The sequence below is a fragment of the Camelina sativa genome, chromosome 14, assembly GCF_000633955.1.
Source record: "Camelina sativa cultivar DH55 chromosome 14, Cs, whole genome shotgun sequence".
In the NCBI taxonomy this organism is placed as follows: domain Eukaryota; kingdom Viridiplantae; phylum Streptophyta; class Magnoliopsida; order Brassicales; family Brassicaceae; genus Camelina; species Camelina sativa.
This window is the reverse complement of record NC_025698.1, coordinates 10,405,484-10,432,650: the sequence shown is the minus strand read 5'-3', so window position 1 is coordinate 10,432,650 and position 27,167 is coordinate 10,405,484. Positions and strand designations below refer to the sequence as shown.

General features: G+C 33.9%; 8 protein-coding genes across 11 annotated transcripts; 3 read left to right on the top strand and 5 right to left on the bottom strand.

The window, feature by feature from the left end:
- Positions 1,001-1,419, bottom strand: LOC104740839. Its single transcript, XM_010461550.2, has one exon. It carries the CDS (start codon positions 1,352-1,354, stop codon positions 1,124-1,126), a length of 231 nt encoding a protein of 76 aa, XP_010459852.1. The 5' UTR covers positions 1,355-1,419; the 3' UTR covers positions 1,001-1,123.
- LOC104740838 lies at positions 3,383-5,084 on the top strand. Its single transcript, XM_010461548.2, has 2 exons — positions 3,383-4,255; positions 4,749-5,084. Exons 1-2 carry the CDS (start codon positions 3,609-3,611, stop codon positions 4,801-4,803), a joined length of 702 nt encoding a protein of 233 aa, XP_010459850.1. The 5' UTR covers positions 3,383-3,608; the 3' UTR covers positions 4,804-5,084.
- On the top strand, positions 5,576-8,608 carry LOC104740835 (TOM1-like protein 2). 4 transcript variants are annotated; one of them, XM_010461545.2, is made up of 11 exons: positions 5,576-5,703; positions 5,795-5,813; positions 6,151-6,303; positions 6,405-6,483; positions 6,575-6,673; positions 6,766-6,879; positions 6,966-7,117; positions 7,242-7,323; positions 7,410-7,495; positions 7,592-7,777; positions 7,856-8,608. In XM_010461545.2, the coding sequence occupies exons 3-11, from the start codon at positions 6,194-6,196 to the stop codon at positions 8,472-8,474; spliced, it is 1,527 nt and encodes a 508-aa protein (XP_010459847.1). In that variant the 5' UTR covers positions 5,576-5,703; positions 5,795-5,813; positions 6,151-6,193; the 3' UTR covers positions 8,475-8,608. The 4 variants fall into 4 exon arrangements, with proteins under 4 accessions (XP_010459847.1, XP_010459848.1, XP_010459845.1 ...); XM_010461546.2 differs by having other exon boundaries at positions 5,795-5,820; XM_010461543.2 differs by having other exon boundaries at positions 5,576-5,813.
- Positions 8,623-9,712, bottom strand: LOC104743433 (uncharacterized protein C57A10.07-like). Its single transcript, XM_010464516.2, has 4 exons — positions 9,706-9,712; positions 9,441-9,518; positions 9,245-9,366; positions 8,623-9,144 (listed from the first exon to the last, which is right to left on the bottom strand). Exons 1-4 carry the CDS (start codon positions 9,710-9,712, stop codon positions 8,818-8,820), a joined length of 534 nt encoding a protein of 177 aa, XP_010462818.1. The 3' UTR covers positions 8,623-8,817.
- LOC104740837 (uncharacterized protein C57A10.07-like) lies at positions 9,754-11,485 on the bottom strand. Its single transcript, XM_010461547.1, has 3 exons — positions 10,459-11,485; positions 10,263-10,384; positions 9,754-10,162 (listed from the first exon to the last, which is right to left on the bottom strand). The coding sequence occupies exons 1-3, from the start codon at positions 11,051-11,053 to the stop codon at positions 9,836-9,838; spliced, it is 1,044 nt and encodes a 347-aa protein (XP_010459849.1). The 5' UTR covers positions 11,054-11,485; the 3' UTR covers positions 9,754-9,835.
- Positions 12,357-14,409, bottom strand: LOC104740834 (glycolipid transfer protein 2). The gene is made up of 6 exons (XM_010461542.2): positions 14,081-14,409; positions 13,862-13,917; positions 13,306-13,436; positions 13,047-13,182; positions 12,716-12,859; positions 12,357-12,600 (listed from the first exon to the last, which is right to left on the bottom strand). The coding sequence occupies exons 1-6, from the start codon at positions 14,247-14,249 to the stop codon at positions 12,565-12,567; spliced, it is 672 nt and encodes a 223-aa protein (XP_010459844.1). The 5' UTR covers positions 14,250-14,409; the 3' UTR covers positions 12,357-12,564.
- Positions 18,940-21,004, top strand: LOC104740833. The gene is made up of 10 exons (XM_010461541.2): positions 18,940-19,199; positions 19,286-19,351; positions 19,456-19,536; positions 19,628-19,681; positions 19,777-19,845; positions 19,960-20,022; positions 20,304-20,386; positions 20,468-20,533; positions 20,631-20,739; positions 20,936-21,004. Exons 1-9 carry the CDS (start codon positions 18,966-18,968, stop codon positions 20,671-20,673), a joined length of 759 nt encoding a protein of 252 aa, XP_010459843.1. The 5' UTR covers positions 18,940-18,965; the 3' UTR covers positions 20,674-20,739; positions 20,936-21,004.
- On the bottom strand, positions 21,009-22,377 carry LOC104740832 (dof zinc finger protein DOF1.2). The gene has a single exon (XM_010461540.2). The coding sequence runs from the start codon at positions 22,004-22,006 to the stop codon at positions 21,221-21,223; it is 786 nt and encodes a 261-aa protein (XP_010459842.1). The 5' UTR covers positions 22,007-22,377; the 3' UTR covers positions 21,009-21,220.

Genomic DNA, 27,167 nt, shown 5'->3' with positions numbered 1-27,167 from the left:
ATCTAGTCTCTTCCCTCCAGACCGTTTGCAACTTTACGATTCAAACTTGGTGTGGCTGTGCCACCCACACAAAGTGTGCATGGACGTATAGAGGAGTCTCAGTCAAAACCTGTTTTTAAAGCAGAAGGTCTCAAAACAGAGTGGACTTCAAAACCTGAAACGAAGCCCAACAACAACAATCAAACTCTAAAGCAGCCCAGTAAGCTTGCCAAGCAACAGTCGACTCTGCAACAAGACAAGGACGTTGCAGAGGAAGCTTCAACCACTAAAGTAAACACGACAAAGAGGGGTTGTAGTACGGAAACAAAGACAACGACGAGCAATCGATTTGACGTTCTTAACCTCTTGACCAATGAAAACATGTGTCAAGGGAACTAGGGTTTTGTGATTGTATAAATAGAAAGTATAGCTTCATGTAATGGTTAAGAGAGTATCAAGAGAAATAAAGAACTTTTTTCCTATTTCATTTCTCTTACAAAATGAATCTCTTAAGTCTCACATCTATAAGTTCTTAGTCAGAAATTAAAACCACCCTAATTAATCAAATATGAGATATAACTTATGTTGCATAAGAACTATTTTTATTGTTAATTAATCATAGTTTATGTGTTTATGTAATCATTGTATATAGCTAATTAGAAGCTGAAAATTGTGTAACTATTGTTTGGCGTTTAGAAAACCCCATGCAAATTGATTATCTTGATGCTGAATTTCAACATAGTATATTTTTATTTAAATAAAAAATAAAATGTTTTTCATTGGTTAACTTTTTAAAATGAAGTATTAATTACAGAATGGATCTTCTTCATCTTATGTTTTCAATCTAAACTCAAAACAAAACCATATTTTTGTTTAAACCCCATACCACCATATCTCTACACGCACCCTAAAAATCAAAGTCATCATCAAGCCTGTCGGAAGTTCATATTCATCAAGCCAACTTGATTTATTTTTATTTGTATTTTTTTTGTTGTTGTCACCGATTAAGTACACGAAGGTATGTGAAATTTAGGCTTCGATCTTATTACAATGGTTACATGCGAATATTATTTGAATATAAGAAAGGCGCTACAATTTTTCCACCACATAACATGACAAGACAAAGTCATATTTAACTTTTTTGCTATATGTGTTCGCCGATGGTTCCGACTCTAACCGAAGGTCCAACTGCAACCGGTGGAGTCCTCCCACATTCTCCAAGACACTTTAGACACTCTGCAACAATGGAAGTGGGTAGACAATGCTTATGGCACTCCACTTGGCACTCTTTGTCCGACTTTGCATCCCCTCCCATAGTAATTAACGATGTTAGTAGCATCGTGATCCACACCACACTCATGATTTTCATCTTCATTTTGTTTTTTTTGCTTCTTATTTGTTTTTATTTTTTATAAAGTAGATTATATAGCTCTATTATATTTTTGATAGATTTTAGATGTATCTATCTATGTGTAGATATTTGATATGTGACCATATTTATATTTAACCGGGTTATTGGTTTGAGATTTGGATAGAGTTTTAAAGACCTTAAATGTTATGTAAAATCTGTTGTTATTAGATTAATATTTTGTTATAATATGTTAAAGTTTAGTGTTATTAATTTGTGATTTGTAAAAAGTCATTTTAAATCCTAACAAATATGGGTTGTTGGATTGCATACTTTTCTAAAGTCATTAAAAATTTTGTGTTATTCAATTAAAACAAAAAAAAATTTAGGATTATAAGTGAATTCAATTATTATATTATTGGTTCATGATTTTATACATCTTTTTTACAAAATAAAGTCATGAAAAAATATCACAAAAATACAGAGATTGTTTGGAACATTATACAAGATTTTCAAAACTAATCAACAAAACTATGGAATACTCTCTTGTAATCCTTAAAAATCTTTCACTTATTTATTTTGATGATTTTGTTGAAGTCTTCAAATTTTTTTATAAATTAGAATCCAATAACTTTTCCTTAATGAAAGTATGTTATTTTCTTATTTACAAAGTATTGATATATTTATTTAAACCAATATTTAAAAATAGTGATTTAATTACTGACAACTCATAATTATAAGTATATATCTAAATGTTTTATATTTTTACCGCTAGATTTTTTATTACATATATCTTCACGTCTATGATATAGAGAAAATACCCAGACGGAAAAAAAAGCTAACATAGATGTTATGGGTCAAATTTTGATTTAGTTCCTAGAGTAGATTTTTACAACTCATAATTATCAGTATATATCCTTTTTTGAGATTAACATGTCTAAACTTACCAATATTAAAAAAAAAAATCCTAAAAGTGGTATGAGTTTTGTGGATTTCTTTTTGGCAAATATATAAATTTTGTAAATTGCTTTGACAAGTAAATTGTAATTCTAGCTCGCTCTAAGCTCCATAGCAAAATTAGCTATATTAGAGAGAAACAGTCCCACATCGGAACTTTGGTTTTTCAAGTTGCTGTATATATAGACTAAAAGGCATACAATAGGCTGTGTTCGAAAAAAGGAGAGATGGTTGGCATCTCCTCTGACAGAGACGGGATTTGATCTTCGGGTCTTTCAAACACATCCGGTTAAGGCTCTTCACCCTCGTGGTGAATCGAACCCAAACTTTTTCGGGTTTCTCTTTCTGTTATTGGGCCTCTCTAGCTCTACTCAATTTCATGCTAATTCTAACTTCCAATTTCTTTTTTTTTCTGAATCGTGTTTCTAGAATCAATCGATATATCATTACTTGTCTTTATTTGGATCAACAACATCTTATATAGTGTAAACACAAACATCCCAAAGTCAATGCTTCTTATACTAAATAAAAATCAAGAGACGTAGGAACTATATACACATCCATAAACGAGAAGCACGTCGAATGATTACTATATACAATTATTCCCTTGAATTTAGCAAAAAGGAATAATAAAGTAATGAAAACACGCATCTAAATATTGTCTTCTAGTACTACTAAACACGCTTAATAATAAATCGATTAATGCTTTTTCACAAACATTAAAAGACTCAAAAAATACAAAAGCCAACGCCCCTAAAAAGTCAGGAAAAAAACTAATTTATGCCAGCTAGATTGTAGACTCGAGGGAGTGAATAAGCTCTTACGTATGTTTAAATGGTGAGAGCATGCAAGAACATCAATTAATTTTAGATTGATGATAATACTAATTAATGGCCTTTAAAATCAATGATACGTGCCAAAGAAATCAAAAATATGATGACATATTGGTGGGGGAGAAGGATGATCTAGAAGCACTTGACTTTTAAGAAGTGTGAAATACTAATCCGTAAAACACTTGCTCAAATCCGGTACGATCTGCAAGATATCATATTAAAACCGCTCCTCCGTGTTGACAGCAGCAACAACAACAACACAGCCTCTCTCATCCTCATATTAAATAGGGGACTATATTTTTGAACCACTCTGAGGACAACGTGACGTTTTAAATTAAAAGCACAAAAAACTTTTTTACTATAAATCCCAAAAAGAGTATATGCTACAGAACAGGTCAATCAAGTTTTGTTCTGTTATAAAACTTAAGGACTTGTTTCTGAAATAAAAAGCTCAGTTTTTTTTTGTTTGGAAGTCTTGCAAAATCATCACGATGTTAGATCCTTCTTCAGCTAAATCCTCCAATACCCATTTGTGTTTTCCGAGTATACCCAATGATCACTCAGATTCCGGCGTCTGTTCGCCTACTCTGTGGAGAAACAGTCCTCCGAGGAGTCCTTTTCACCGGCCGGAAGATTACTGGAGCCTTTCGCCTGATTCTAGAGCACAAGCTATAGCTCGAGGTCAGCGAGAGCTTATGGAGATGGTTAGTAAGATGCCCGAGTCGTGTTACGAGCTTTCGTTGAAAGATCTTGTTGAAGTGAAGGTGAATCAAGAGAATGAACGGAAGGTGTTCGATGAATTGCCTGAAAGAGAAGATAAGCCGAGTAAAGTTATTAAGAAGACGAAGAGTGATAAAAGGATTGATCCGAATCGGACTGGAGGAGGATTCGATGGTGGGTTTCTTCTCAAAATGATGTTTCCGGTTAGCTTAGGAGGTAAGGCAAATACGACCAAGAAGAAGAAGAAGAAGAAGAAGAAAAAGGGGGAGGATACGATTAAAGATTCTCAGGTTTCACCGAGACCTTCGATCTGTGATGAGCTTGTGAGAGAAGAGGATAAAGAGTGGTGGAATAAAATGTCTGAGTTAAGCACAAAGAGGAGCGGTAGTAGCAGTAGCAACAGTAGTAATAGCCTAAGGTATGTTTTCAAAATTTAGAAATGAAAGTTTTCATCTTTCTTGCTTCTTGGATTTGCTTTGCTATTCAGATTTTATGAAAAACTCCTAGTTGTTCTAGTTTATTTATTCATTTCATTGAGTATGCTTTATGTTAAACTTGGATCATCTTAATCTTGATTATTATCTGCTAGCCGAGAAAAGAAAAAGCAATTTTTTTTTATTGTTGTCATTGTGTTAAGCGAACTGTTTTTGTGATGCTTTTTTTTTTGTTTGTCTCTCTTCATCACGTGAATCTTTTAACGAGCATGTTGGTTGTATGAAATATGTTGTTGTCAATGTCAAGTTGAAGACCTTTTGAGTTTTGACAAAGATTGTGAATGCTGATTGAAGCTCCTTATCTTTCCTGTTACTCATGAATCTAAGATACTTGAGACTCAGGACTATTTGTCTGAATGATCCCTAGTCGCGTAATTGGAAATTTTGGGTTTTTGATGTGAAAGTGTTTTGATGCAGGGGTGGAAAACGTAGCTGCTTACCTTTCTTCTGGAAGGCACATTCAAAAGAGTGAAGCAAAGCTTTCTTGGCGTAAGAAGCAGAGCTTGATTAGACAACAACACTCGAGTGTGTCGTTTGCAGTCTATAAATCTTCGGAGGGAATGGTTTTAGAGAACGAAGATGATTACTCTTCTGATAAATTATTTCTATATCTTTTTTTTGCTTCTGTAAGCCTATGTATCCTCCTTTTTGGATACGGTATTATTAGTAATGTAAATAGAGATGAATGTGCACTGATTGGTGTTTCAAATTCTGCGATTTTGAATTCGAATGTATAGTGTGTTTAGGATCCTACTTGATTTTTTTAAACCTTTACATATAAAAAGCCTAAAAACTAATAAAGCTACGTAAATAATAATCTTTGCCTTAAAAGGAGCGTTGTTTGGTTCAAAAGACTAAAGAGAAAGCTTTGATGTGAACTAATTGGTAGAATGGTCCCATTGTGGACTTATGAGCACGGTAGAATATTTGTGTTGGGAGTTTGTTGTTCTGTCCGAACGCGCGTCTTGGGAAACGCGTTTTTACGGCGGTTTGGGATTCTAGGAAAAGTCAACAATGGAAATCAATTTGGGTTTTGATATTAGGAAAATTTCTTGGTATATAGTTGCTATTATTCGCTAATAATGATCATTACTTACGACCTAAAACAACTTTATTTTATACTTTTTACTAATGATAATGAAAAGAATAATTAACAAAGTAATTAAGATTATTTTCCTTTTTAATTTCCCTGTCACCGACTGGTAAGTTTAGCATATAGTGAGACAAAAGAAGCCAAAACACAAAAGTCTTTTTCGCATCTGGCAAAAATAATAGAAAGAAGAACAAAAAAAAAAAAAAGAGAAGTCGCAGTTGATTTATATGGACGGCTAAGGCTGATGATGACCTGACTCCGATCGTCTTCGATTACAAAGTTTTGATTTTTCCGAGCACCCTTATAATTATTTGGTTTCATCTTCTCGATCTTGATACTCACAAATCTTCGCTTGGCTTATCATCTCAAGTTTTAGAGTCTATAGACAGGTTAAAGGTCTTTGCTTTTGTTTTGGTTCAATTATGATTTCTGTTATTCTTCCTTGTTCTTCAATTGCATATATATTATGGGTTTTATTTGAATCTCTCGTCGATGTTTTGATTCATGCTTCGTAATTGACTAATTGTTGTGTTCAGTTTACTGGATTTGGTACTTTGCTGGCTTAATCTGTCATGTGTATCCGTATAGGAGACAATTTTGCGATTGAATTAACTTCTTTTAAGGGTTTGTTTTGTAATTGAGTGCTTCTGGCTTCGTGATCTGGTCTAATTACAAGAGTCTGATCCCACTTGTGTTTGATCTTTTTTGCTTGTTCTATACTTGTAGGAAACTTGGAAACTTTAGGATTTGATTGAAAAGGGATCTTTCAATGGCGAATAACGCGGCTGCTTGTGCTGAGAGAGCTACTAATGATATGCTGATTGGTCCTGATTGGGCTATCAACATTGAACTCTGTGACATTATCAACATGGATCCTAGGTAAACGATAGAGTTCTTCAGAACCGTTATTTGAATTACTGGTATCTGATTGAGTCTAGGCTAGGATGCTTAAAGTATTGAACTTGTTTTGTTTTTTGTAGTCAAACAAAGGAAGCAGTGAAGGTGCTCAAGAAGCGTTTAGGAAGTAAAAATTCTAAAGTGCAGATTCTTGCCCTTTATGTGAGTGCTTATTTTTCACTCATTGTTGGATACAATGCTTTGTTTTGGTTCTGTTTATTGTACTGATCTTCTCATTCGTGGATTGGCTCAGGCTTTGGAAACTCTGAGTAAGAATTGTGGCGAGAGCGTGTGCCAGCTCATTGTTGACCGTGATATTTTGCCTGATATGGTCAAAATAGTGAAGAAAAAGGTTTTTACTTACCCATCTCTCACCTGTTTGTTACATATGAGCTCTATTATCAATTCTACTTAACCTGGAATTTTATCAACTAACTTACGCAGCCGGACCTGGCTGTGAGGGAAAAGATACTTAGCTTATTAGATACTTGGCAAGAAGCTTTTGGTGGAAGCGGCGGAAGATTCCCTCAGTACTACAATGCTTATAATGAACTCAGGGTTATAGTACTTGAGTCTTTTATTTGTATATTTATATATTAGAAATCAAATTTTTGTTAATCATTTTTGCCTTTTAAACACTTTAGTCTGCTGGAATTGAATTCCCACCTCGAACGGAGAGCAGTGTACCGTTCTTTACTCCACCTCAGACTCAGCCTATTATTGCTCAGGCTGCGGCATCAGATGAAGACGCTGCTATTCAAGCCTCTTTGCAAAGTGACGATGCTTCTGCACTCAGGTACACTCTTCTTGTTGAATATGTGTTTAACATTCTCTTTCCATCAAATCATTTTTTTTTTGCTAAACTAGCCTATTATTGGGTATTTTGTGTCTTAAACATGTTAGTATCTTGACTTTTTCAGTTTGGAAGAGATTCAAAGCGCTCAGGGATCAGTTGATGTTTTGACGGACATGCTTGGGGCTCTTGATCCAAGTCATCCAGAGGTAGAACAATATTACATGATTAGATTAAATGGCTCTGTTGTCTAATCTGATTTGTAACACTCACTGTTCGAAAAATGCTGTGACAGGGTTTAAAGGAAGAGCTTATAGTTGATTTGGTCGAACAATGCCGTACTTATCAAAGACGTGTAATGACCCTGGTGAACACCACTTCGTAAGGATTCGTTTCTTTCCTCCTTCATCCTCTTGTTGTTTCATCCATTTGATAAATTTTGTTAATGGTGAAAGAGACTCTTTTGTTTTTTTCCAGAGATGAGGGACTTATGTGTCAAGGATTAGCACTGAACGACGATTTGCAGCGTGTCCTTCAGCACCATGATGATAAGTCAAAGGGAAACTCTGCTCCTGCAACAGCTCCCACTCCAATTCCGCTTGTTAGCATCAATCATGATGAGTCAGATGAGTCAGATGATGATTTTGCTCAGCTAGCTTATAGGTAATGCCCATTCCTTGCTCATATCAGTTGAATCCCAAGACTTGGATTCCCAAAATTTTATTCAACTCATCTCTGCAGGTCGAAAAGAGAAAGTGCACGAGGGACTGGATCAGGGAATTTCAACCCTATTCTTCCTCCTCCACCACCTTCTATGAGGCCAGTACATGTTGATTCTGGCACTATGGACTTCCTCAGTGGTGATGTCTACAAACCTCAAGGAACCTCAGAGAGTGTAAAGCCTCCGAGTACTTCCCAATCATCATCACACCTGGACTCTTCCGCTCCTGTTTTCGATGATGAGCCAGTTCCCCGGAGCAAATCCCCTGAGCAAGCTTTGTTCACCAAACCAGTTTATGACCAAACTGAGAAATTGCCTCCTGCTCCATGGGATACTCAGGAAACAAGGAAGTATCCAGCATCAATGTCTGCTAGAACCAACAAGAGGCCAGATTACTTCCAGCATAATGTTCCCCAGCAGTCAAGCAGTGGCTCTGATTCTTCATACGATGATCTTGTGGGACAATCCCGGAATCTGTCTCTGAATCCAACAGCGTCTGCTGCTGCTCCTGTTACACCACCAAAGAAAGATGATAAACCAGAGGATATCCTTTTCAAAGACCTGATTGAGTTTGCAAAAACCAGGACATCATCATCTTCTACCTCCAAACCCAACAATCAGAACAACAAACCGTTTTGAGACAGATCTTGCAGTTTGTTGCTTTACTATTCATTTTTTCTTCATTTGTGTTTGTGTTTTCCTTTGATTGAACATGGATGATAAATACCGTGTTTCTTTATATTCAAATAAATAATAGTGCATATATATAGAGAGATCTGTTACTGGATAGAAATGTCAAAATTTTATTTTAGGTAAATCGCATTTGATACAATTAAAATTCTCGTTTCTGACAACACATGGAATCAGAAGAATACAAAAAGATTCTGAAGTTTTCTCTGTATAAATATATATGGAAAGTAACAAAAACAAAAAAGAGTTTCAAGTAGTGGTTCCTCTAAGCAAGTCTAGTATAGTATAGATCTTATACAGATGAATCCCATGGGAGAGAGCCAGGAAAAGGAGCTGAACCACAGTACTTGAACAATTCTGCCATTTCAGGGCAGCCATTAGGGTAAGGTATAGTCCTGTGGAAAGGGTCACGCTTCAGCTTCTTACGCCAAAGTGAACCAACACACCCGTATGGATCTTCTTGAAACTGAGATCTAACCATAGCCTCGCCTTTTAGAGCCCCTTCCTTGGATGATAGGGTAGCCGGAGTTCCTAAATAGAAGAATCTTGATTCCGGAAATCCCATTGCTGAACGATGTAAATGTGCAAATCTCTCCTCCTTAAAATCATAACTCACTACCTGATCCAAGTATGAAGAAAGATACATTAATATCACAAGAATACAAAAACCTTTCGCTTACTAATGAGCGCGGAGTTTGGAAGTAAAAAAAGGCATTTACGGTTATGTTCTGTGGGTAAGACCCTGTGAGCTCTCTGAATCGACAAACACTAAAAAGAAGATTCTCAAAGCTGTCTCTGGCATGCTCTTCCGTCAATGCCCTCGGCCTCACCTCATCCTTGCCTGTAATAATCAAACCACATTTTCACCCTCAAGTTACTAAAGAGCAGAAAATTAAACATAGCAATAAGACTCACCAAACCATCTTTTAGACTCAGCGACAGCCCAATAACTCTGAGCTTCACTAAGAGGTCCAGCATCTNTTTGTTGCTTTACTATTCATTTTTTCTTCATTTGTGTTTGTGTTTTCCTTTGATTGAACATGGATGATAAATACCGTGTTTCTTTATATTCAAATAAATAATAGTGCATATATATAGAGAGATCTGTTACTGGATAGAAATGTCAAAATTTTATTTTAGGTAAATCGCATTTGATACAATTAAAATTCTCGTTTCTGACAACACATGGAATCAGAAGAATACAAAAAGATTCTGAAGTTTTCTCTGTATAAATATTTATGGAAAGTAACAAAAACAAAAAAGAGTTTCAAGTAGTGGTTCCTCTAAGCAAGTCTAGTATAGTATAGATCTTATACAGATGAATCCCATGGGAGAGAGCCAGGAAAAGGAGCTGAACCACAGTACTTGAACAATTCTGCCATTTCAGGGCAGCCATTAGGGTAAGGTATAGTCCTGTGGAAAGGGTCACGCTTCAGCTTCTTACGCCAAAGTGAACCAACACACCCGTATGGATCTTCTTGAAACTGAGATCTAACCATAGCCTCGCCTTTTAGAGCCCCTTCCTTGGATGATAGGGTAGCCGGAGTTCCTAAATAGAAGAATCTTGATTCCGGAAATCCCATTGCTGAACGATGTAAATGTGCAAATCTCTCCTCCTTAAAATCATAACTCACTACCTGATCCAAGTATGAAGAAAGATACATTAATATCACAAGAATACAAAAACCTTTCGCTTACTAATGAGCGCGGAGTTTGGAAGTAAAAAAAGGCATTTACGGTTATGTTCTGTGGGTAAGACCCTGTGAGCTCTCTGAATCGACAAACACTAAAAAGAAGATTCTCAAAGCTGTCTCTGGCATGCTCTTCCGTCAATGCCCTCGGCCTCACCTCATCCTTGCCTGTAATAATCAAACCACATTTTCACCCTCAAGTTACTAAAGAGCAGAAAATTAAACATAGCAATAAGACTCACCAAACCATCTTTTAGACTCAGCGACAGCCCAATAACTCTGAGCTTCACTAAGAGGTCCAGCATCTTTACGAGTCTCTCCTCCACTGAACAAAAGCAAAGAATCATCATCTTTAGCTGCAGCATCAACACCTTCTTGTATATGACTCAAGAACGTAGCAGCCTGACCAGGATTCTTCTGATAGGACTCCAAGAACCACGAATCCTCCTTATCAACTCTACCGCAATCACTACTCGTATAAACAGAATGTCCAGCAACCATCACAAGGTTCTTCAGACTAGCAAACGGGTAACCATCCCCATCTAAGTCACTCTTCTTATAATAAGCAACCGCTGAACCAATACGGCTCTCGTAAACCGACGACACAAGTATCAAAACCGTGATCCCAAACGAGACGCAAACGATGGAAACGAGAACCGGGTGCAGTTTGAACAAGTGGGGAAGACGAGCCCCGAGAGATTTGATCATTTTGGGAAACGAATTCTTAGGCTTTCTAGATTTTCTGATGGTTCCTCCTCCTGACTCTAAATCGAAATCGCTACCTCTACTAGAGTACGCATGGAAAGCCTTACTCGATCCAAAGGGATAATTTTTCATGATACAATCAAATCCACAGAGCTCGAGACCAAACAATGTGGCAGATTAAGCATACCCAGATCAGATTTAGAGAGACTAGTAATTCGTGGGATCATCAAAGGAATTTAACAAAAAAAGGTAAGGAATTTGATCGAACCCAGATCGTTGACTAACTCTCGATGACCATTAACGAAAAATCCGATCACGACCCAGGTGAAAAATTTCCAGAATTGAAACGGAAGAAACAAAAACTCACCGGATTTTATAACAGCTTCCGGTGAATCAAAAGGCAGAGTTTTTGCTTCCAAATTTGTTGACCGAGAAGTGTAAGATTGTGTTTGTCTTGTCGATCAAAGGTTTTTTAAAGAACAATTGAATTGACGATTTGTAACAAGAAGCTTCGGAAAGATGTTTTGTGTCGTCGACGTGAGCGAGGAAGAGAGAATTGGGAATAAGATTCGTTTGAGAATGGATCCTAAACGTTTTAAAAAAAAAGCCCAGATCCACATCTTGGTCCATTTATTTATAAATTATCATCAATACAAATATTTATTTAATTATATCATGCTTCATTAATCTCATACTATTTCATATTTCAATTTTCAAAAACTAGCAATAATTTTAAATAAAATAAAGATTAATTAATTAACCCAGACATATACACATTCTCGGATTTAAAACTAAGTTATAAAACCATAACAATATTAATTACATAATTAAATTTCCATGTTGCAATATTAAATTCATCATACTAATTAAGTTATATAGAATACTATAAGGTTATTATTATTCCTTCTCCATATGCCAATGTCATTTCTGTTTTCATTTTATTATTTTCTTACAACCAGATATTCTTTTCATTATCATATTTTTGTTGAGTTTTGTCAATTCAATAATATACATACATCAAAGACTTTGGACCGTTAACTTGTAATCTATGAAGAGCTTCTGATGTGACACGTTCTCAACTCTTACTTGTTCACTTTCGTTAATTACTTAATCAAAATAGCACTTGCACCCGTTGATCGTTGCTAGCTAGATTAGGTTAATAATAATCGATACACTCACGACGGCTTTTAAGTTTTAACCGAAACTCAATCATTTAGCCGGTGTTTTCGTTAGTTTTGGATAAAATCCGGTTTTGTTATGTTAGTTTTATTGTACGTATTGGCATCATCAAGTCGCATGTTTTTAATACTGCAATAGACGGTTCGCTACGGGACATATGAGAGTCCGAGAACGTCGATTATAGTTTTATTACTTTCTATATAAATAAGTAGGCTACTTTATAAAGCTTAATTAAGACATCCCTGATACATGTATATGCAGGAGAAATTACATCCATACACATTTTATATAACTTTAAAAGAGAAGAGAAATCATCTTAGTTCGGATGATTAAATAAATAAATATTACAATATATATTGATATATACGTGCGTACATACATTGATATATACATTTTTCTAAAAACTAAACTTATCATTTGAGCGAAAATCCACAAAATATTTAGATTGTTTTTCAACCCGTCACCTACATCGATCTTAATCTGTTCACCCCGTATCGATCCTGAAAGATAAAATGAAGCATCATGCACGATAATCAATATGTAGATCAAACTAAAAATTTGAAAACGTAATAAAAAGGACTCTGACTATATGTGTTAATGGTAATTAATGATTACCAGAACAAAGTAGATTTCTTTGAGAATAGGTGTCAACAATGAGCTTAAAGTATCAATGTCTTCTTTTAAGGTATCATTGCTCTCGTCTCTTGCACCAATCGCGTCCATGAACGTTTTGTTGTCAGGTACCAGCTTCAAACACACCTTCATTATTACATATATATTCTACACTATATCAGTACACGTAATATATATATGTCCCCAAGAAAATTCATTTTATATGTTAATAACATTAAAACATAAAATGACGATGGGATATAAAAAAGGGAAATGATGTTAGCTTAGCTAGTAAGTATGATATAGCTAGAAAGAGAGTGATCATGGTGCATACTTTGAAAGCAGCAGACGCGATCCATCCATGATGCGGTTTTAATGTCGTCATGTAGCATTCTTCTACAAGTTCTTCCATTCTCGACGACGGTTCTTTGGACAACGAGCGTAGTAAACCAGCAGTAAAATCCATTGTCCTTAAATTTGTGATAGAATATAAAATATTAAGAAAGAGAACTCTATAATTAGTTGGTGAAATTTAACGATAGTTATGTAAGATGAATATTGTCGAGAAAAAAGAAAGAGTGAGGTGAATATACCTAGTGAGCCAAAAAATAGCTCTACTACAACTAGCAACCATTTTGGATGTTCCCTCCTCCTTTTCTTTCTTCAGAATCTCAACCAAGTTGGAGTAAACACATGAATCTGTTTCACAAACTTTCTCTAATCTCTACACCACCCAATTCAGCAAAAAAAAGAAAAGACATAAGTAAAAGATAATTCAAGTACAAAAAAGAAAAGATGGAAGCAAGATAGCAATTTTATAGAAAGTTATTTAAGAATAGACTAAAGTCCTCATGAAAGCAAACCAAATAAAGGATTACAAGGCTGAAATTGAATTATTGAAGAGATCTTTTACACAAAACAAAAGCACTGAGGAGATATCTATTGGGCGTTCTTATCAGCATAAAAGTTTAACTGATTTTATTATTTATTAATATTATTATAGACCCACCATACATATATACCACACGTACATATGATGTTGATGAGTTACTTTCAATCAATAAAGAGGACAAATCAAAATAAAATAAAGCGTCTTGCATGTCTTGTCTTTATATGCATGAAGTTACATTATCTTTATATATAGTTTACCTGAATATTTTGATCAATGTCTTGTCTAAGAACAGCCATTGTCGGTCCTATCTTATCTGCAAACACCAAATCACAAACAGCCGATCGGGACAATCATTGAGTTGTGCTAGGTATGAACTTAAGAGACAATTCGGATTCCTTAAATAAAATACAATCATATATGAAACAAATTAAGGGGGATCAATTAGTATGATCCATGCAAAATAAAAATGAAGATACCAAGAACTTGGATGATTAAGTTGCAGAAGGAGAGAAGAGGCCTCAAGGGTATATGTGTAGCTTCAGTGTTATCTCCAGGTTTAGTTATGACGAAAAGAGAGAAATCTTCAATGGCGGTTTGGAGCTCTGTCTTCTTCGTCTTCTCCATCTCGTATCTCTTTCTCTTCATGACCTCTTCTCTCTCTTATTCATTATCTTCTACTTTCTCCTTTTATTACAAAAGACTAGAGTTATATATATTAGTGTAAAAACATCGCTTTGACTTTAAATCATCAAGTTGGTGTTGTCTTTTGTATAATAAAGGGAGATGTTAAATATAATATAATACACCAAAATTGTTCCTCGTTAATATATGATTGAATAAAAGTAATAATATTGTTTTGGGTTAGAAGCGGAGACAAGTTAACTTCAACAGCAAAGACGGTCCATATATAATAACACATATATAGGTATGGCATGGAAAATAGTAATACTCGCTTAGATTCCTTAGGTTATGATGATGGTGACCCACTTTTTGACCTCTATTTTTTTGGTGTATGGTTCTAATCGATCCGAATATTTAAATAAAATAGAATTCTGGATGTTAACGATTAAAATAAGCGTTGAAAACACTAGTAGTATTGATTAGTGGGCTTAGGGTTCTGTTTAGATGTGCTGGTTGGTCATAAGGCATGCAAGGATGAAATAAAAGGAATCTTCTCCCAATTTCTTTATTATTTGGATTAATTGTCAGCTCTTCGTTCATGAATCCAATCATTTGCACCACTATATATAATATGTATGTATATTATTTCGTGCTTAAATTGAAATATAGTTTTGAGATATAAAAAATACCTAAAAGACAATTTTCACTATTTAAAAAAATTCAAAACATACGTATCATTCTATTCTAAAGATCACTATACTATTTTATAAGTATATAACATACAAATATATATATATATATATATATATATATATATAAATACATTTTTGATATCACAATGAAGAATTGAAACACAATTATCAAACGATTCAAACCTGACAAGGTTTCATAGTATACTTTCTAACAACTTCGTTTTTTTACGATTTTAAATAATTCTCAGCCGTTTTTACAATATTCACCTTAAATTTGTATCATACTTTACCTATAATTTACAGAATTACAGTAGCATACAAATTACTCAATTCTTAACCTTTTTGTTTTTTTTTTTCCAAATATTCCGCGATAGCAATGTAAGACTTTTTTTGTTAACATATCTCTCACATGCCAACTTCTTACACTAAACGGTTGATTAATAACATGATATATATATATATATATAATATTGGAAATTGATAGAATAAATAATATTTCACGGAAGAGATCTACCTTGCTCTTTTCCTCATACTTCGTCTTTTTAGCGACCTATTCGAAAATAGAGCTGCAAAATAGAAATGCATTCATCAGCAGTTTTCCTTGACTTTCAATTCACAGCAATAGTTGTCACGATTTTGTACCTTGATCACATAATTAATGTTAGACACCTTGACATTTATTCTTCTAAGTTTGGTCTGAAGACTTATTATGTTATTTGTGTGTCTAACATCTTTTGGGAGTGGACTCACTAGCGTAGTTTGGAATATGTTAGAAATTTCTATTGCTTCATCATGTCCAACTAACCATAGCATATACCATCAATGAATATTTGTATAGTAATCCACAAATATTTAATTAGCAACTGCTCAATATATCTAAATATAACAACAAAGCTAAGATCTCATTCAGAATGTATCAATTACCTCGGAACGCATAATATGAAGGAATTTTTCAAGGCCAGCAAAATAAATTTGTTCAGCACTTGGAGTGCCTTACACATGCTATATGACTTTTCAGATAATACTTGGTCTGAAAAGAAATTGGTAAAATAAAGAAGGTTTTTGGAAATAAACAAATAAATTTATATTTCTAAATATTGATGATTCGGTGTATACATTTCGTACACTTTGTTTATTTAAATCATTTTATTGTCAACAGTTATCAAATTGTGTGTTTTTCAACTACTTTAAATTTATTTAACATGTATTCTTTTGTGAAATCACATAGAATTACAATATTTTGTAGGTTTATAAAGTAATTTATACAAAAAAAGTTTGCAAATATTAGTTTATTTTAAATAAAAATTATATATGTATTAATTAAATGTTTTAAGGGACTGGGACTGTTTTAAAATCTACTACTAACATAGTTTGTAATTTTTTTGTTATTGTGGTCATTTATGTATCTAGATATATATATATATATATATATATATACAAGTAATTAAATCGTATATATATTGCAAGCTGATGTGAGAGCAAAAGGCTTATACATCACCTCCAACATTACTACAAACAAAGAATATACATTATTATAGATTAATTAATAAAATTTAGAGATTATCATGAAGTTTGAAATTAAAACACTACCGTTGGTAGACTTTTTAATAATCAATTAAGGTAAGGCATTTTATTATTCTTTTCTCTTCTAGATGCTGAACTTTAAAATGTTAAAATCCTATCAAATCTTTGAAAAGACTAGTTGAATACCCTTCTTAATGTTTTTTTGCTTTGTCTCAAATATTGGGATAGGCTTTGTCTATTTTGGCCCATAATCTACAGACGTCTAAGTACTAACGAGTGGGTTGTGGCTCTAATTGAATTGAATGTGGCTGTCTCGAGTCTCCACCGCCGTGACATACAGAGCTTCATATCAACTTCCTTAACGAACCGCATTAGCAATACTTTCCCGGAGATGATCTTCATTCTCGCCGTCGAAATGGCTAGATCTTAGCTATACTATTGTTGCAGAGAGCAGTGAGCAAGTTTTCTCACTAATACTAATTTTAAAAATTCGAGGTTTAGTGGATCTGATCAAAGCCATGATTCAATTTTTTTTCTAACTTATTACTAATAAGGCATAACGAGATTTTGTTTTAGTACTTAAACTTGCACATACATTACAAGAAACAGTGATAGATGATGTATTAATATAATCACCAAATTAGGTTTTGAGGAATTGAATATGAAGATACGAGTTGTTAGAAAAAGAGAAATCCATTAAGGTGATAAAAACGGTTTCAATCATTAATACAAGTACTGAAATAATATAGAAAAGAAAAAGAGGGACAAGGCCCTCCTTAATTAATTGGCTTTGGCTTTGTCTTTGATGCCGAGCTTCTTCTTCTTCTTCTTGTTTTTCGTTTTGAAAAGATTCGTGTTCTTGTCTTTAAATGAAGACACTGCAGCTTCAGATTGAACGGAGGCGGCGAGCATATCTTTGCGGATCTGGAACTCCTTCATCAGTTGTCTTCGATCAGTATTCTTATGCCAGATTTCACGACCATATGGAAGATCTGGCCGAATACAACCACAGCTACCGTACGTCATTGCGATCGAAGCCGACGGTGGAAACCCTATCTAAGATCTCTACCTCTAATGCAGCGGAATATCAGGAAAGAGATTGAGTTTGCGATCAACAGGACCAAAACTCGTTAGTTTGTGCGTTAAGCTAACAGAGCAAACGACACGATAGGGTTGAGAGAAACTCTGTTTTTTTCTTATTAAAATTCAAGCTGCCCCATACAATAAAAGACACACTCCCAGTACAGGGAACTGACCCCCCTAAAATAGATAAATAGTTGTTGTTGCATGTAGTCAATTAAGTGTCAGTAGCAAAGTTGGTTTGTTTCCCCTAGAATTACCTCCCTAACGAGTGTTCGATTCTCCCCTATTGCACCAATACAATTTTTTTTTGAACATTTTAACTCTTTATTAAAAAAATGACCCCCCTAAGTTTTATTCCTGGGTCCGCCACTGCACACTCCTGTTTATAATAATAGGATCGATTAAACCTAAAGCAAAAAGGAAAACACAACACTGCTTAAGCTTATGTATAGTGGAAATAAAGAGATAGAATATTAAAGTAAAGGCCAGCAGAAAAAATTAACGCAAAGCCGAAGGCAGATAGTAGATGTTTGCTACATCACCCTCTCTCTCCCTCGCTAATTGAATTAAGTTTATGCTGCCTAATGGGCTTTTATAGCTAGCGAAGTAACAACCAAACCCTATCTCTCTCGAAACTGCTAAGTCGTTTTCTCAGTATTTAAACTAGTACACAAGAAACACAAGTTCTCTTTCACTGATCATACAAATGAAGAGAAAGAGACATATAATGGCATTGCAGAATAAGATTCTTTGTTTTCTGTATTTAAACTAGTATGATTTATATTACAAGAAGCAATGACGGATTATATATGCATCAATCAACATGTTAGGGTTTTGAGGAATTGAATCAGACGAATACTGAGTTGTTAAAAAACGAAGAGAAATCCCATTAAGGTTATATTACATAACATAAAAGGTTTAAAGTCACAAGGGCATTATTACACAAGTCCTTCTTAATTGGCTTTGGCTTTGGCGAGCTTCTTCTTCTTATTCTTCTTGGTTTTCTTTTTGAAAAGATTCTTGTTCTTGTCTTTAAAAGAAGACACTGCAGCTACAGACTGAACGAAGGTGGCGAGCATATCTTTGCGGATCTGGAACTCCTGCAGCAGTTGTCTTCGATCAGTATTCTTAGGCCAGATTTCACGACTATATCGAAGATCTGACCAAATACAACCACGACTACCGTACGTCATTGCGATCGAAGCCGACGGTGGAAAGTTGATACCCTATCTTTTTTTTTCTTTTATAGCAAAAGTAACATGTCTCTTACAGTATGTTAAAAAAAAAAGGAAAGTTTTCTAATATGTCTCGATTTTATTGGGCTAAAATATTGGGCCAGGCCTTTGATATTTCAGCCCATAATCTACACACACGTCTTCTAAGATACTGACGCGTGTTTTGTGTCTCCGGTAGAATTGAAGAAACACCAGACGACACGACAATGGCTGCCTCCACCGCCGTGACTTACGGAGCTTCATACCTGCTTCCTTCACGAACCGCATTAGCGATATCTTCCCGGGGGTTAACTTCATTCTCGTCGTCGAAACGGTTAGACCTCAGCTATCTGCGGCGGAGAGTCAAAGTCAATGCACCATCGCCAAGGCGTGTCGTGGTTCGTGCCGCCAGAACTGAGTCAGGCGGAGTAAAATTAGGAGCTAGGGCTCCCAATTTTGAGGTAAAAATGTCACATTCACGTCGCCGGAAAAAAACAGAGGAATTTCTAGTCTTAGAGATTTGTGTGTTTGTGATTGAAACTTATAGCTTACGGAGCCGCTCACTGGAAACTTATGGAAATTAGAAGATTTTGAATTGTACCCATCTCTACTTGTGAGTAATGAACTACTTTTCAATTTGTTAACTCAGCTTTTTATAATTTGTAATCTAAAACCTCTGTTCTTGAGTTTGTGTGTTGGTTTTCATAACATTGTTAGGTTATGTTCATCTGCAATCATTGCCCGTTTGTGATTCACTTGAAGAAAGACATTGTAAAGCTTTGCAATTTCTATATGGAGGTAGGTAACAAACATTTTGCTTCTGTGTTCTTTCCATAGCTTGACTCACTATGTATTGGTAATCTTAGCTATATATTGTCTGGTTCTGCAGAAAGGTCTTGCTGTTGTTGCAATATCTTCAAATTCTGTTGTAACTCATCCTCAGGTTTGTGTTTGTTGTGATACTCTCTAGTGTTAGTGATTGATTTGTTGAGATGAGGTTTCTATATGGTTTGTTCCATATTCGTTTCCTTTTCACAGGATGGGCCTGAGTTCATGGCAGAGGATGCAAAAGTTTTCAAGTACCCATTTCCTTACTTGTATGATGAGGTATGGACCTTTGTCTGTTCGGATCTTTTTTTTCTTTTCTTTGAACCTTTTCAGCATTGTTAGCTGTATATACAATTATTCTGATATTTTCGTGACATTTTTTCCTCTTGCCAGTCACAAGAGGTTGCACGAGAATTTGGAGCTGTTTGTACACCTGAGTTTTTCTTATATAAGAAGGTAAATTGTGATCATATCTTGATAAAAGATTGCTAAGTAGCAGGGAAAATGTCTACTGGTTTGGGTATATTTTTTCTGCTAAACCATGTAGAGATGAACTCACAAAGCTCTTATATTTGAAATATAGTATTATGGATATATGCTTAACATATGATGGATTGAGAGTAGTTATATCATGAATATCTTTTCAAGCTTAAACTAATAATACTTCTTATAAAAACTTTGATTTGTTTTGGTAATTAACTCTATCTCAACTTGCTCTTGCGTGTCAAATGGAGCAGGATGGTCGTAGACCATTTGAGCTGGTCTATCATGGTCAGTTTGATGATTCCAGGCCTAGCAATAACATACCAGTAAATGGGAGGTTTGTTTTCTATGTCACTGCTTTTAACATATTCCAGAGAAGTTGTTATACAATAAAACCTAACATGTTATATTTGTGTAGGGATCTAAGCCTTGCGATTGATCTTGCCCTTAGCTGTCAACCAATACCGTCAAATCAAAAGCCAAGGTACAGTCAGATTTGATACGCTTTTCTTCAATTCTTTGTTTACAATTTCTATAGCCTTTGATGACCAACTGAGACCCTGGATTTGGTATTGTAAAAGTGTTGGTTGCAGCATAAAGTGGCACCCAGAAACAGAGTCGTGAGCTAATACATTGATCGTGTTTACAAACTGCATTGTATTAGAAACAGCTGCGCAACATTATTTTCAGGCAAGTCGTTTGTTCTGTAAACTCAGGTCCATATTATGTTAGAACCAACCAAAGATCGATTAAAACTGGTAATTATAGTTTCTGTTTCGATAGAGGTGCAAACTGGACTTCCTTTCTTGTTTACCAGAATCAGGAGTAGAACTGCCAAGGTTTGCTTTTTAACATATATGAATAGTGAGAATTTCGAATTTTACAGGTATGTTCTAATATCGAATCTGAAAGGAGAGGAAAAGGCAAAAGAGAAGAACTTTGAAACCTTACCCGCTAAAAGAACATAAAAATTGTAAGTTTGTATTCATTATTCAAGATTAATATACAGTAATCTACTCCACGGATCCTATTCTGTGGGATCGTTCATGTGTGATATATAACTTCATGAACAATATAAGAATGAGTTTAAGTGTAAATAGTACGTATTTTCTATATATAATAAATTAAGTATATGTGATCAAAATGAAAGAAACCATCTTTCTCTTCCTGGTCAAATCCCGAATCTGGTAAGATCTGTTGAACTCCAATTATCACCATTGATCATGAAACTCCCCTGAGAAATCAACTGGCCTGGCTCCTCTGAGAATGAGCATTCCAGTATCTCTTGAATCTCTTTGTCATCGAGTAAACCCTGGAACTCGAAGTTCTCCTCTCGATCTTCTTGGAGGAACTGACCAAAACCTCGTTGATCTTCTTCGGTCTTGTCGGATAGATGATTGAATTCCCCGTAGAATCCAAGATCCACATCGGTTTCTTGGCTGATATCCCAACTCAAGGAATCTAAAGCATTAGTAGTTGTTGTTAACGGTGAATCTTGATCGGATCCAGTAGTATTATCTGCACTAGAAGGGCTACGATCAGTCACGTATTGTGCGAAAACCGCAGCCAAATCAATATCAGAACCAGCAGGGCTGGACTGAATTCCATCGTCTTGGTTAATAAGACCATCCGGCCGATTCTCGTTCCGACCAAACCTTTTGTGACTGTTGTGTCTGCTGCGGCTTCTCTTGCGACAGCCTCCACCTACAGGAATGTTGCGGAGAGAACCGCCTTTTGTCCAGTAGCGACGGCAACCTTTGCAGAAGTATCTAGGCTGAGACAAGCTGTAGTTGTTGTAATAACAAAACTTGGTGTTGGACGATGCACAACGAGGACAAGCCGGAGCAGTAACCTCTTGTCCGTAGGAAAGCTTCCATTTCTCCTCCGGAATTATTTCCATCTCCGGTGATGGAAACTGGTGCTGCTGGTAGCTGTTGTGTCCAATGTACGGCAACATTTTTCATATACTCTTTATGAATTTTTGGTGTAAAGAAGATTGGAAAGGCTAACAAGTGGCCACTTGGTGGTATATTCGAGTACATGTAACTCTAATATATATGGGATTGTGTGAACGTAGAGGTGAGGAATAGCATGTGTGTGTGGAAGCAGAGGTGCATCGATTAATGTGTGAAGGCTTACGAAGTAAACGTGGGCGGTTGCCGAGCCGTGCGTCTCCTTTTCCGTTTCTTCTTCAACAAGTTACCTTCGAATTTGGTCCTTCGTAATAGTTTTTACTTATATAATGACAATAAAATGTTTATCAATTATTTGACCATTTAATAATCCAAGTTTTGATAAACATTGGATGATGAATTTCAGAAAGTTTTTGTTGAGGCAACTTGAAATTTATGTTTCATAATTCATACCATCCAAGAGCAAATTAAAATAATACAGTATAAACGTATGTGCATTTGTGCCATCATTTTTCTTTCAGTTAACAGTCGTGGTAAAACAAAAAACCTCTACATAAAAATATTGTTGATACCAAGGTTGTTCAAGTGGTTTTAAAGAGTTTTTTTTAATGCCACAACTCGATAGATATCTATTGGAGGAAACATCAGAAAATTTTGGTTGATGCATTCCCTTTTTTCTGTCTGCTTGACCTAACCGTGAATGTAAGTAAGTAAAATACTATAATTACCCTCTTCTGAAATATTAACGTAGGGGCATCATATTATATTAGTGTGTAGATGATTAGTCACTTACATTCTCAGCATCTAGTTCTCGTGAACCGCAAGACACTACTGGATTTATTAAACAAAGCATCGTAACATTTTGATCACTTGCACTCATTCTACATTAGTATCATTTTAACACTTCCAAAGTTCCAAGCGTCGGTACATTATTCTTACTATTGTCATTTTGTTTATCCATTCACCAAGTTACTTGTATATATATAGTCTTTCATATATAGCTATATAATATATATGTCCGATCAACTCAACTATATTTTCACAGTTCACATATAAACTTGTTTGATAGGGCTTGTCCATATAGGGTTTGATGAGTAATAATGATCCTTGGAATAGCGGGGAACATTAACTCGGTCAATTAGTATGATTTTCATTACTAGCCAAAATGTTCATTTGTTGAATTAAAGTACAAATGTAGATTAGTGACCGTTAAGAGCATATATTATGTAACCATGATAATATAGTAAGATTAAGATAGATTAACGCCAAGATTAAGGGCCACACGCACGGGAGAACACGTGCTTTTACCCTCGTGTCGACCTATGGTTCTCTTATTTCTCTCAATTCCTTCACATCTACGAAGTTGAATTCTCTTTCTTTCTTATTCCCCCAAGTTGAATTCTCTTATGTATTTACTCCCTCCATTTCAAAATATAAGATGTTTTAGAGAAATTTTTTATTTTATAGATATTTTCAATTTTCTATGCAACTTTTAAATTAGTTTAGTATTTTATATTATGCAATATTATTTCTAATTGGTTAAACTTGTTAAAAATAAAAATTTCTTAATCTACGTGCTTTAGTTAATACATCTTATATTTTAAAATTTTAAAATAGAGAGAGTATTATTTTGTAGCACTTTTATCATTATTGTAACACTTGATTGTTAATTTATCATTGTTGATCACCACCGATTAGTTTTGATTGGGCAGCCTTAAAACTAGATCTATGGTAAGCCCCGATCCCAATATTATTTTGTGTTTTACGATACGATATCCGTAGTCTAATGATTAAAAATACCTACAAAATTGTGAATAATATGAAAGTCAAACCTTAATTCTTCTTTTTCTGATTGGCATTTATTCATTCGCAGCTGTATTATTAATTCCTGTTTGACTCGAAATTGCTTTTGACTTTAATTATATACTAGTAGTACTATTTATTTGATATAAACAAAAATATATAATTTGTTACAAGTATGCAACTTATAATATCAAGGTAAAATTCTAACACTTAGAAATTAGAATTATCAATTTTTTTTTAAAAGTAGTTTATTAGTAGTATAAAAGTTTTGGGTTTGGGATATTGTTACTAAAATCTAATACGCTGCTACTTGGTAGCTACATTGACTGTAAATGTCATAGTTTTGAATATATTCTACCAATCAATACTGATCTTCATGTTGGTTCGCTATCTAGATATTAGTAATAATTTTCTACATTCTTAGCTTTTAAATGAATGACGACAATTAATCATATTTATATCCCGTTTAATCGATCGAATGGTTGATAATCCATGGGAAAAATTGATCTTCAATTCACTGAGAGACTAGCTTAAAGGCGCTAAGTTCGACGGCCGAAAACATGGTGCAGCAAATGGTACGTAGTTCTAACAACGGTGTAATTTACTAAATTCTATTTTGGGCCTTTGGGGCTTACCTTTACATTGTCATACATTTGTACAGACAAATTGCTTCTTGCAGCATTTCTATAATTTTCTTTCTTTTTTCTTATAACATCATTCTTTTTTTGTAATAAATTCTTATAAAATCATATTACATGCATTATCCTCTTTATAATAAAACGGAAGTACACAACATTGTTTTGTAGACTATATAATTTTAATAAGTTAGTTACAAATAGGTTTATACATTAATGATAGATTAATTGGTTACAAATAGGTTATATCGAAAATCGTAAGGAGAATATTCTAAAGAATCATATCATCTAACTTACCATATTAATTTCCTTTATTAAATTATTCATCAAATATTTTTTTGATATCTAACTTAATATATTAATTTGTTAATTATCATTATACTTCACCTCTCATTTTTATATATGAGTATATTTTGTGAAACAAATAAATTATCATATTATTTATTATAATTAAAAAATAGTTTTATTTCCGGATATACCATAAGTTGAATTTTTAAAAACAAATATAAATTGTTCAATCTATAACATATTCAAGCTTTAGTAATATTATTCTTTAAAAATAATATCTATTGAATTAAAAATTTTACTGAATAACAGGTCAAAATTTGAATATTTAAATTCAATTTCATATTTTTTTTTGAATTTTAAATAATATAATAAACTTTAAATAATTTATTTTGATTTTTTTTTAATATATTGAAACTTGAAATAAGAGTTAGAAACTATAAACACTCTAAATTGATTTGTTATAGCAATGTCAATAATATGTCACTATAATATGAAAGAATTTCAAGAAACCAAGTATATTAAAGCAAAAAGCATAACAATATATTAAATTACTCATAATATAATAACTCATTTTTTAAAAACCAAATTTACAAAATTATGTCTTATAATGACATTCAAGTCATGATGTAGAATGTACTTTGTTGAAATAACTTCATATATAACCTAATACAACATATTAAAATATTATTTTAAAATATTAAATATACAAAAATTTATATAAAATAAAATTTGACAAGTGTTATAGCACGAGTACTTATCTAAAATCATTAACAATATAAAACTTACAAAATAGATGTTTTTTTTCAAGCCATCATATTTAGCATATGATTTTATTGCATAATGTTTTATCCTAAAAACTTTTAAAAACAATCACATAAATTATATTTTATATAAAAATTATAATATAAATAAAATAAATTTCAACCCGTGCTAGAGCATGAGTGTTAATCTAGTGCATGATTTACTTTACTAAGACTGTATATGTCAAACGAATCAAATACGTGTCTTGAAAAGATATACATATATACTGTATACAAAAAAAAACAATTGGATGGGTTATACCAAAAGCTATAAGATTTATCAAATCAAAAAGATAGCATCGATTTTGCCAATAAAAATTTTTGTTCAATTTTTTTGTTTTTGAATAACGATATTACTGCAGATTTTGTATCCCAAAAAAGTGGTAACAGTAGTTGAATGAATCCTCAAATTTAGCCGTAACTTTAATTCAAAACTTGACAAATTAGTAAAACACATTGATAATAAGGAAATAACTATAAGTGACAAACATTACGGTCCTTCAAAAATACATCAAAATTTTACAATTTTGCGGAAATTGCCCAAATATTTTTTATAGAAACAAAATTACTATAGAGTCAAACACACAAAATTGGAATTAACTTTCGTATGTTTATATATAGTCATTATCCCTAATCTATAGGAAACTAAAGGATAGACTCAAATCTTCTACATTTTACATCTCTAGACTCTAGACACCACCTTCGTGGATTTGTTATTCGTAAGCTTCGTATTCTCGAGTGTAACGATAGATCTTCGTTCCATCTTTGAACAAATGTCACAACCAAAAACGAGTGGAAGAAACTTTGGATTTCTTAAACCATTTATGCGGCTGTGTATGTGCTTTGACGCGGCGGCCGAAGGCGATCAAGGTGAGGGGAGATCTAAGAAAATGACAAGGAGGAAGAGCTCCATTCACTCAATAAAATCCTCTCCGACTAATTCGTCGGGCGGTAGTGCGATGGTAGATGAGGACAGGGATGAGAAGATTAAAGATGTTATTCTCTATTGTAAGATGAATTCACCAATTAATTTCCGCTGAACTTTTACATTTTTTTTATTTACTAGATTTTGGTTACTTATTCATTCATTCATAAGAAGTTGTAGATTCTTGTAAAAATGTGGTTCATTTTCCCAAAAAACGATTCCGCCTATAATCTGTTATACTTCGTTTATACCATTTGTATTTGGTCTATGTAACTTGCAGTATGTAGTCGACCAATTTAGCTAGGTATACATACAATAAAAGTTAGGAACCACATTAACTGATTTATACAATACTCCAGTAACTTTCATGTTTCATTTACGCTTTGCCTGATTATGTGATTAGTTTTATGAGAAAGATAGGTATTGATTCCGTGCTATTTTTTTATTTATTTTAACCATATTAAACCTCCATTTTGATTTTGATATGAGTAGCCTTTAAAGAAAATAACCTCAGTAGATATAAAATACTCATTGGTCTAATTAAGGAGTTGTTTCTTGTTTAGGAAATCGAAATATTGGCATTGTTAAGACTTAAGACTGATTCAATACTATCTAGTATCTAGAAGCAGCCTTTGCAACTATACTTTTGATGTAAAATATATTATGGTATTAGTAAGACTATGATCTAATATTGTTCTTTATTGTAAATACGATATTATATATCGATAATACGCGTAATTAAGACCTCTAAGGT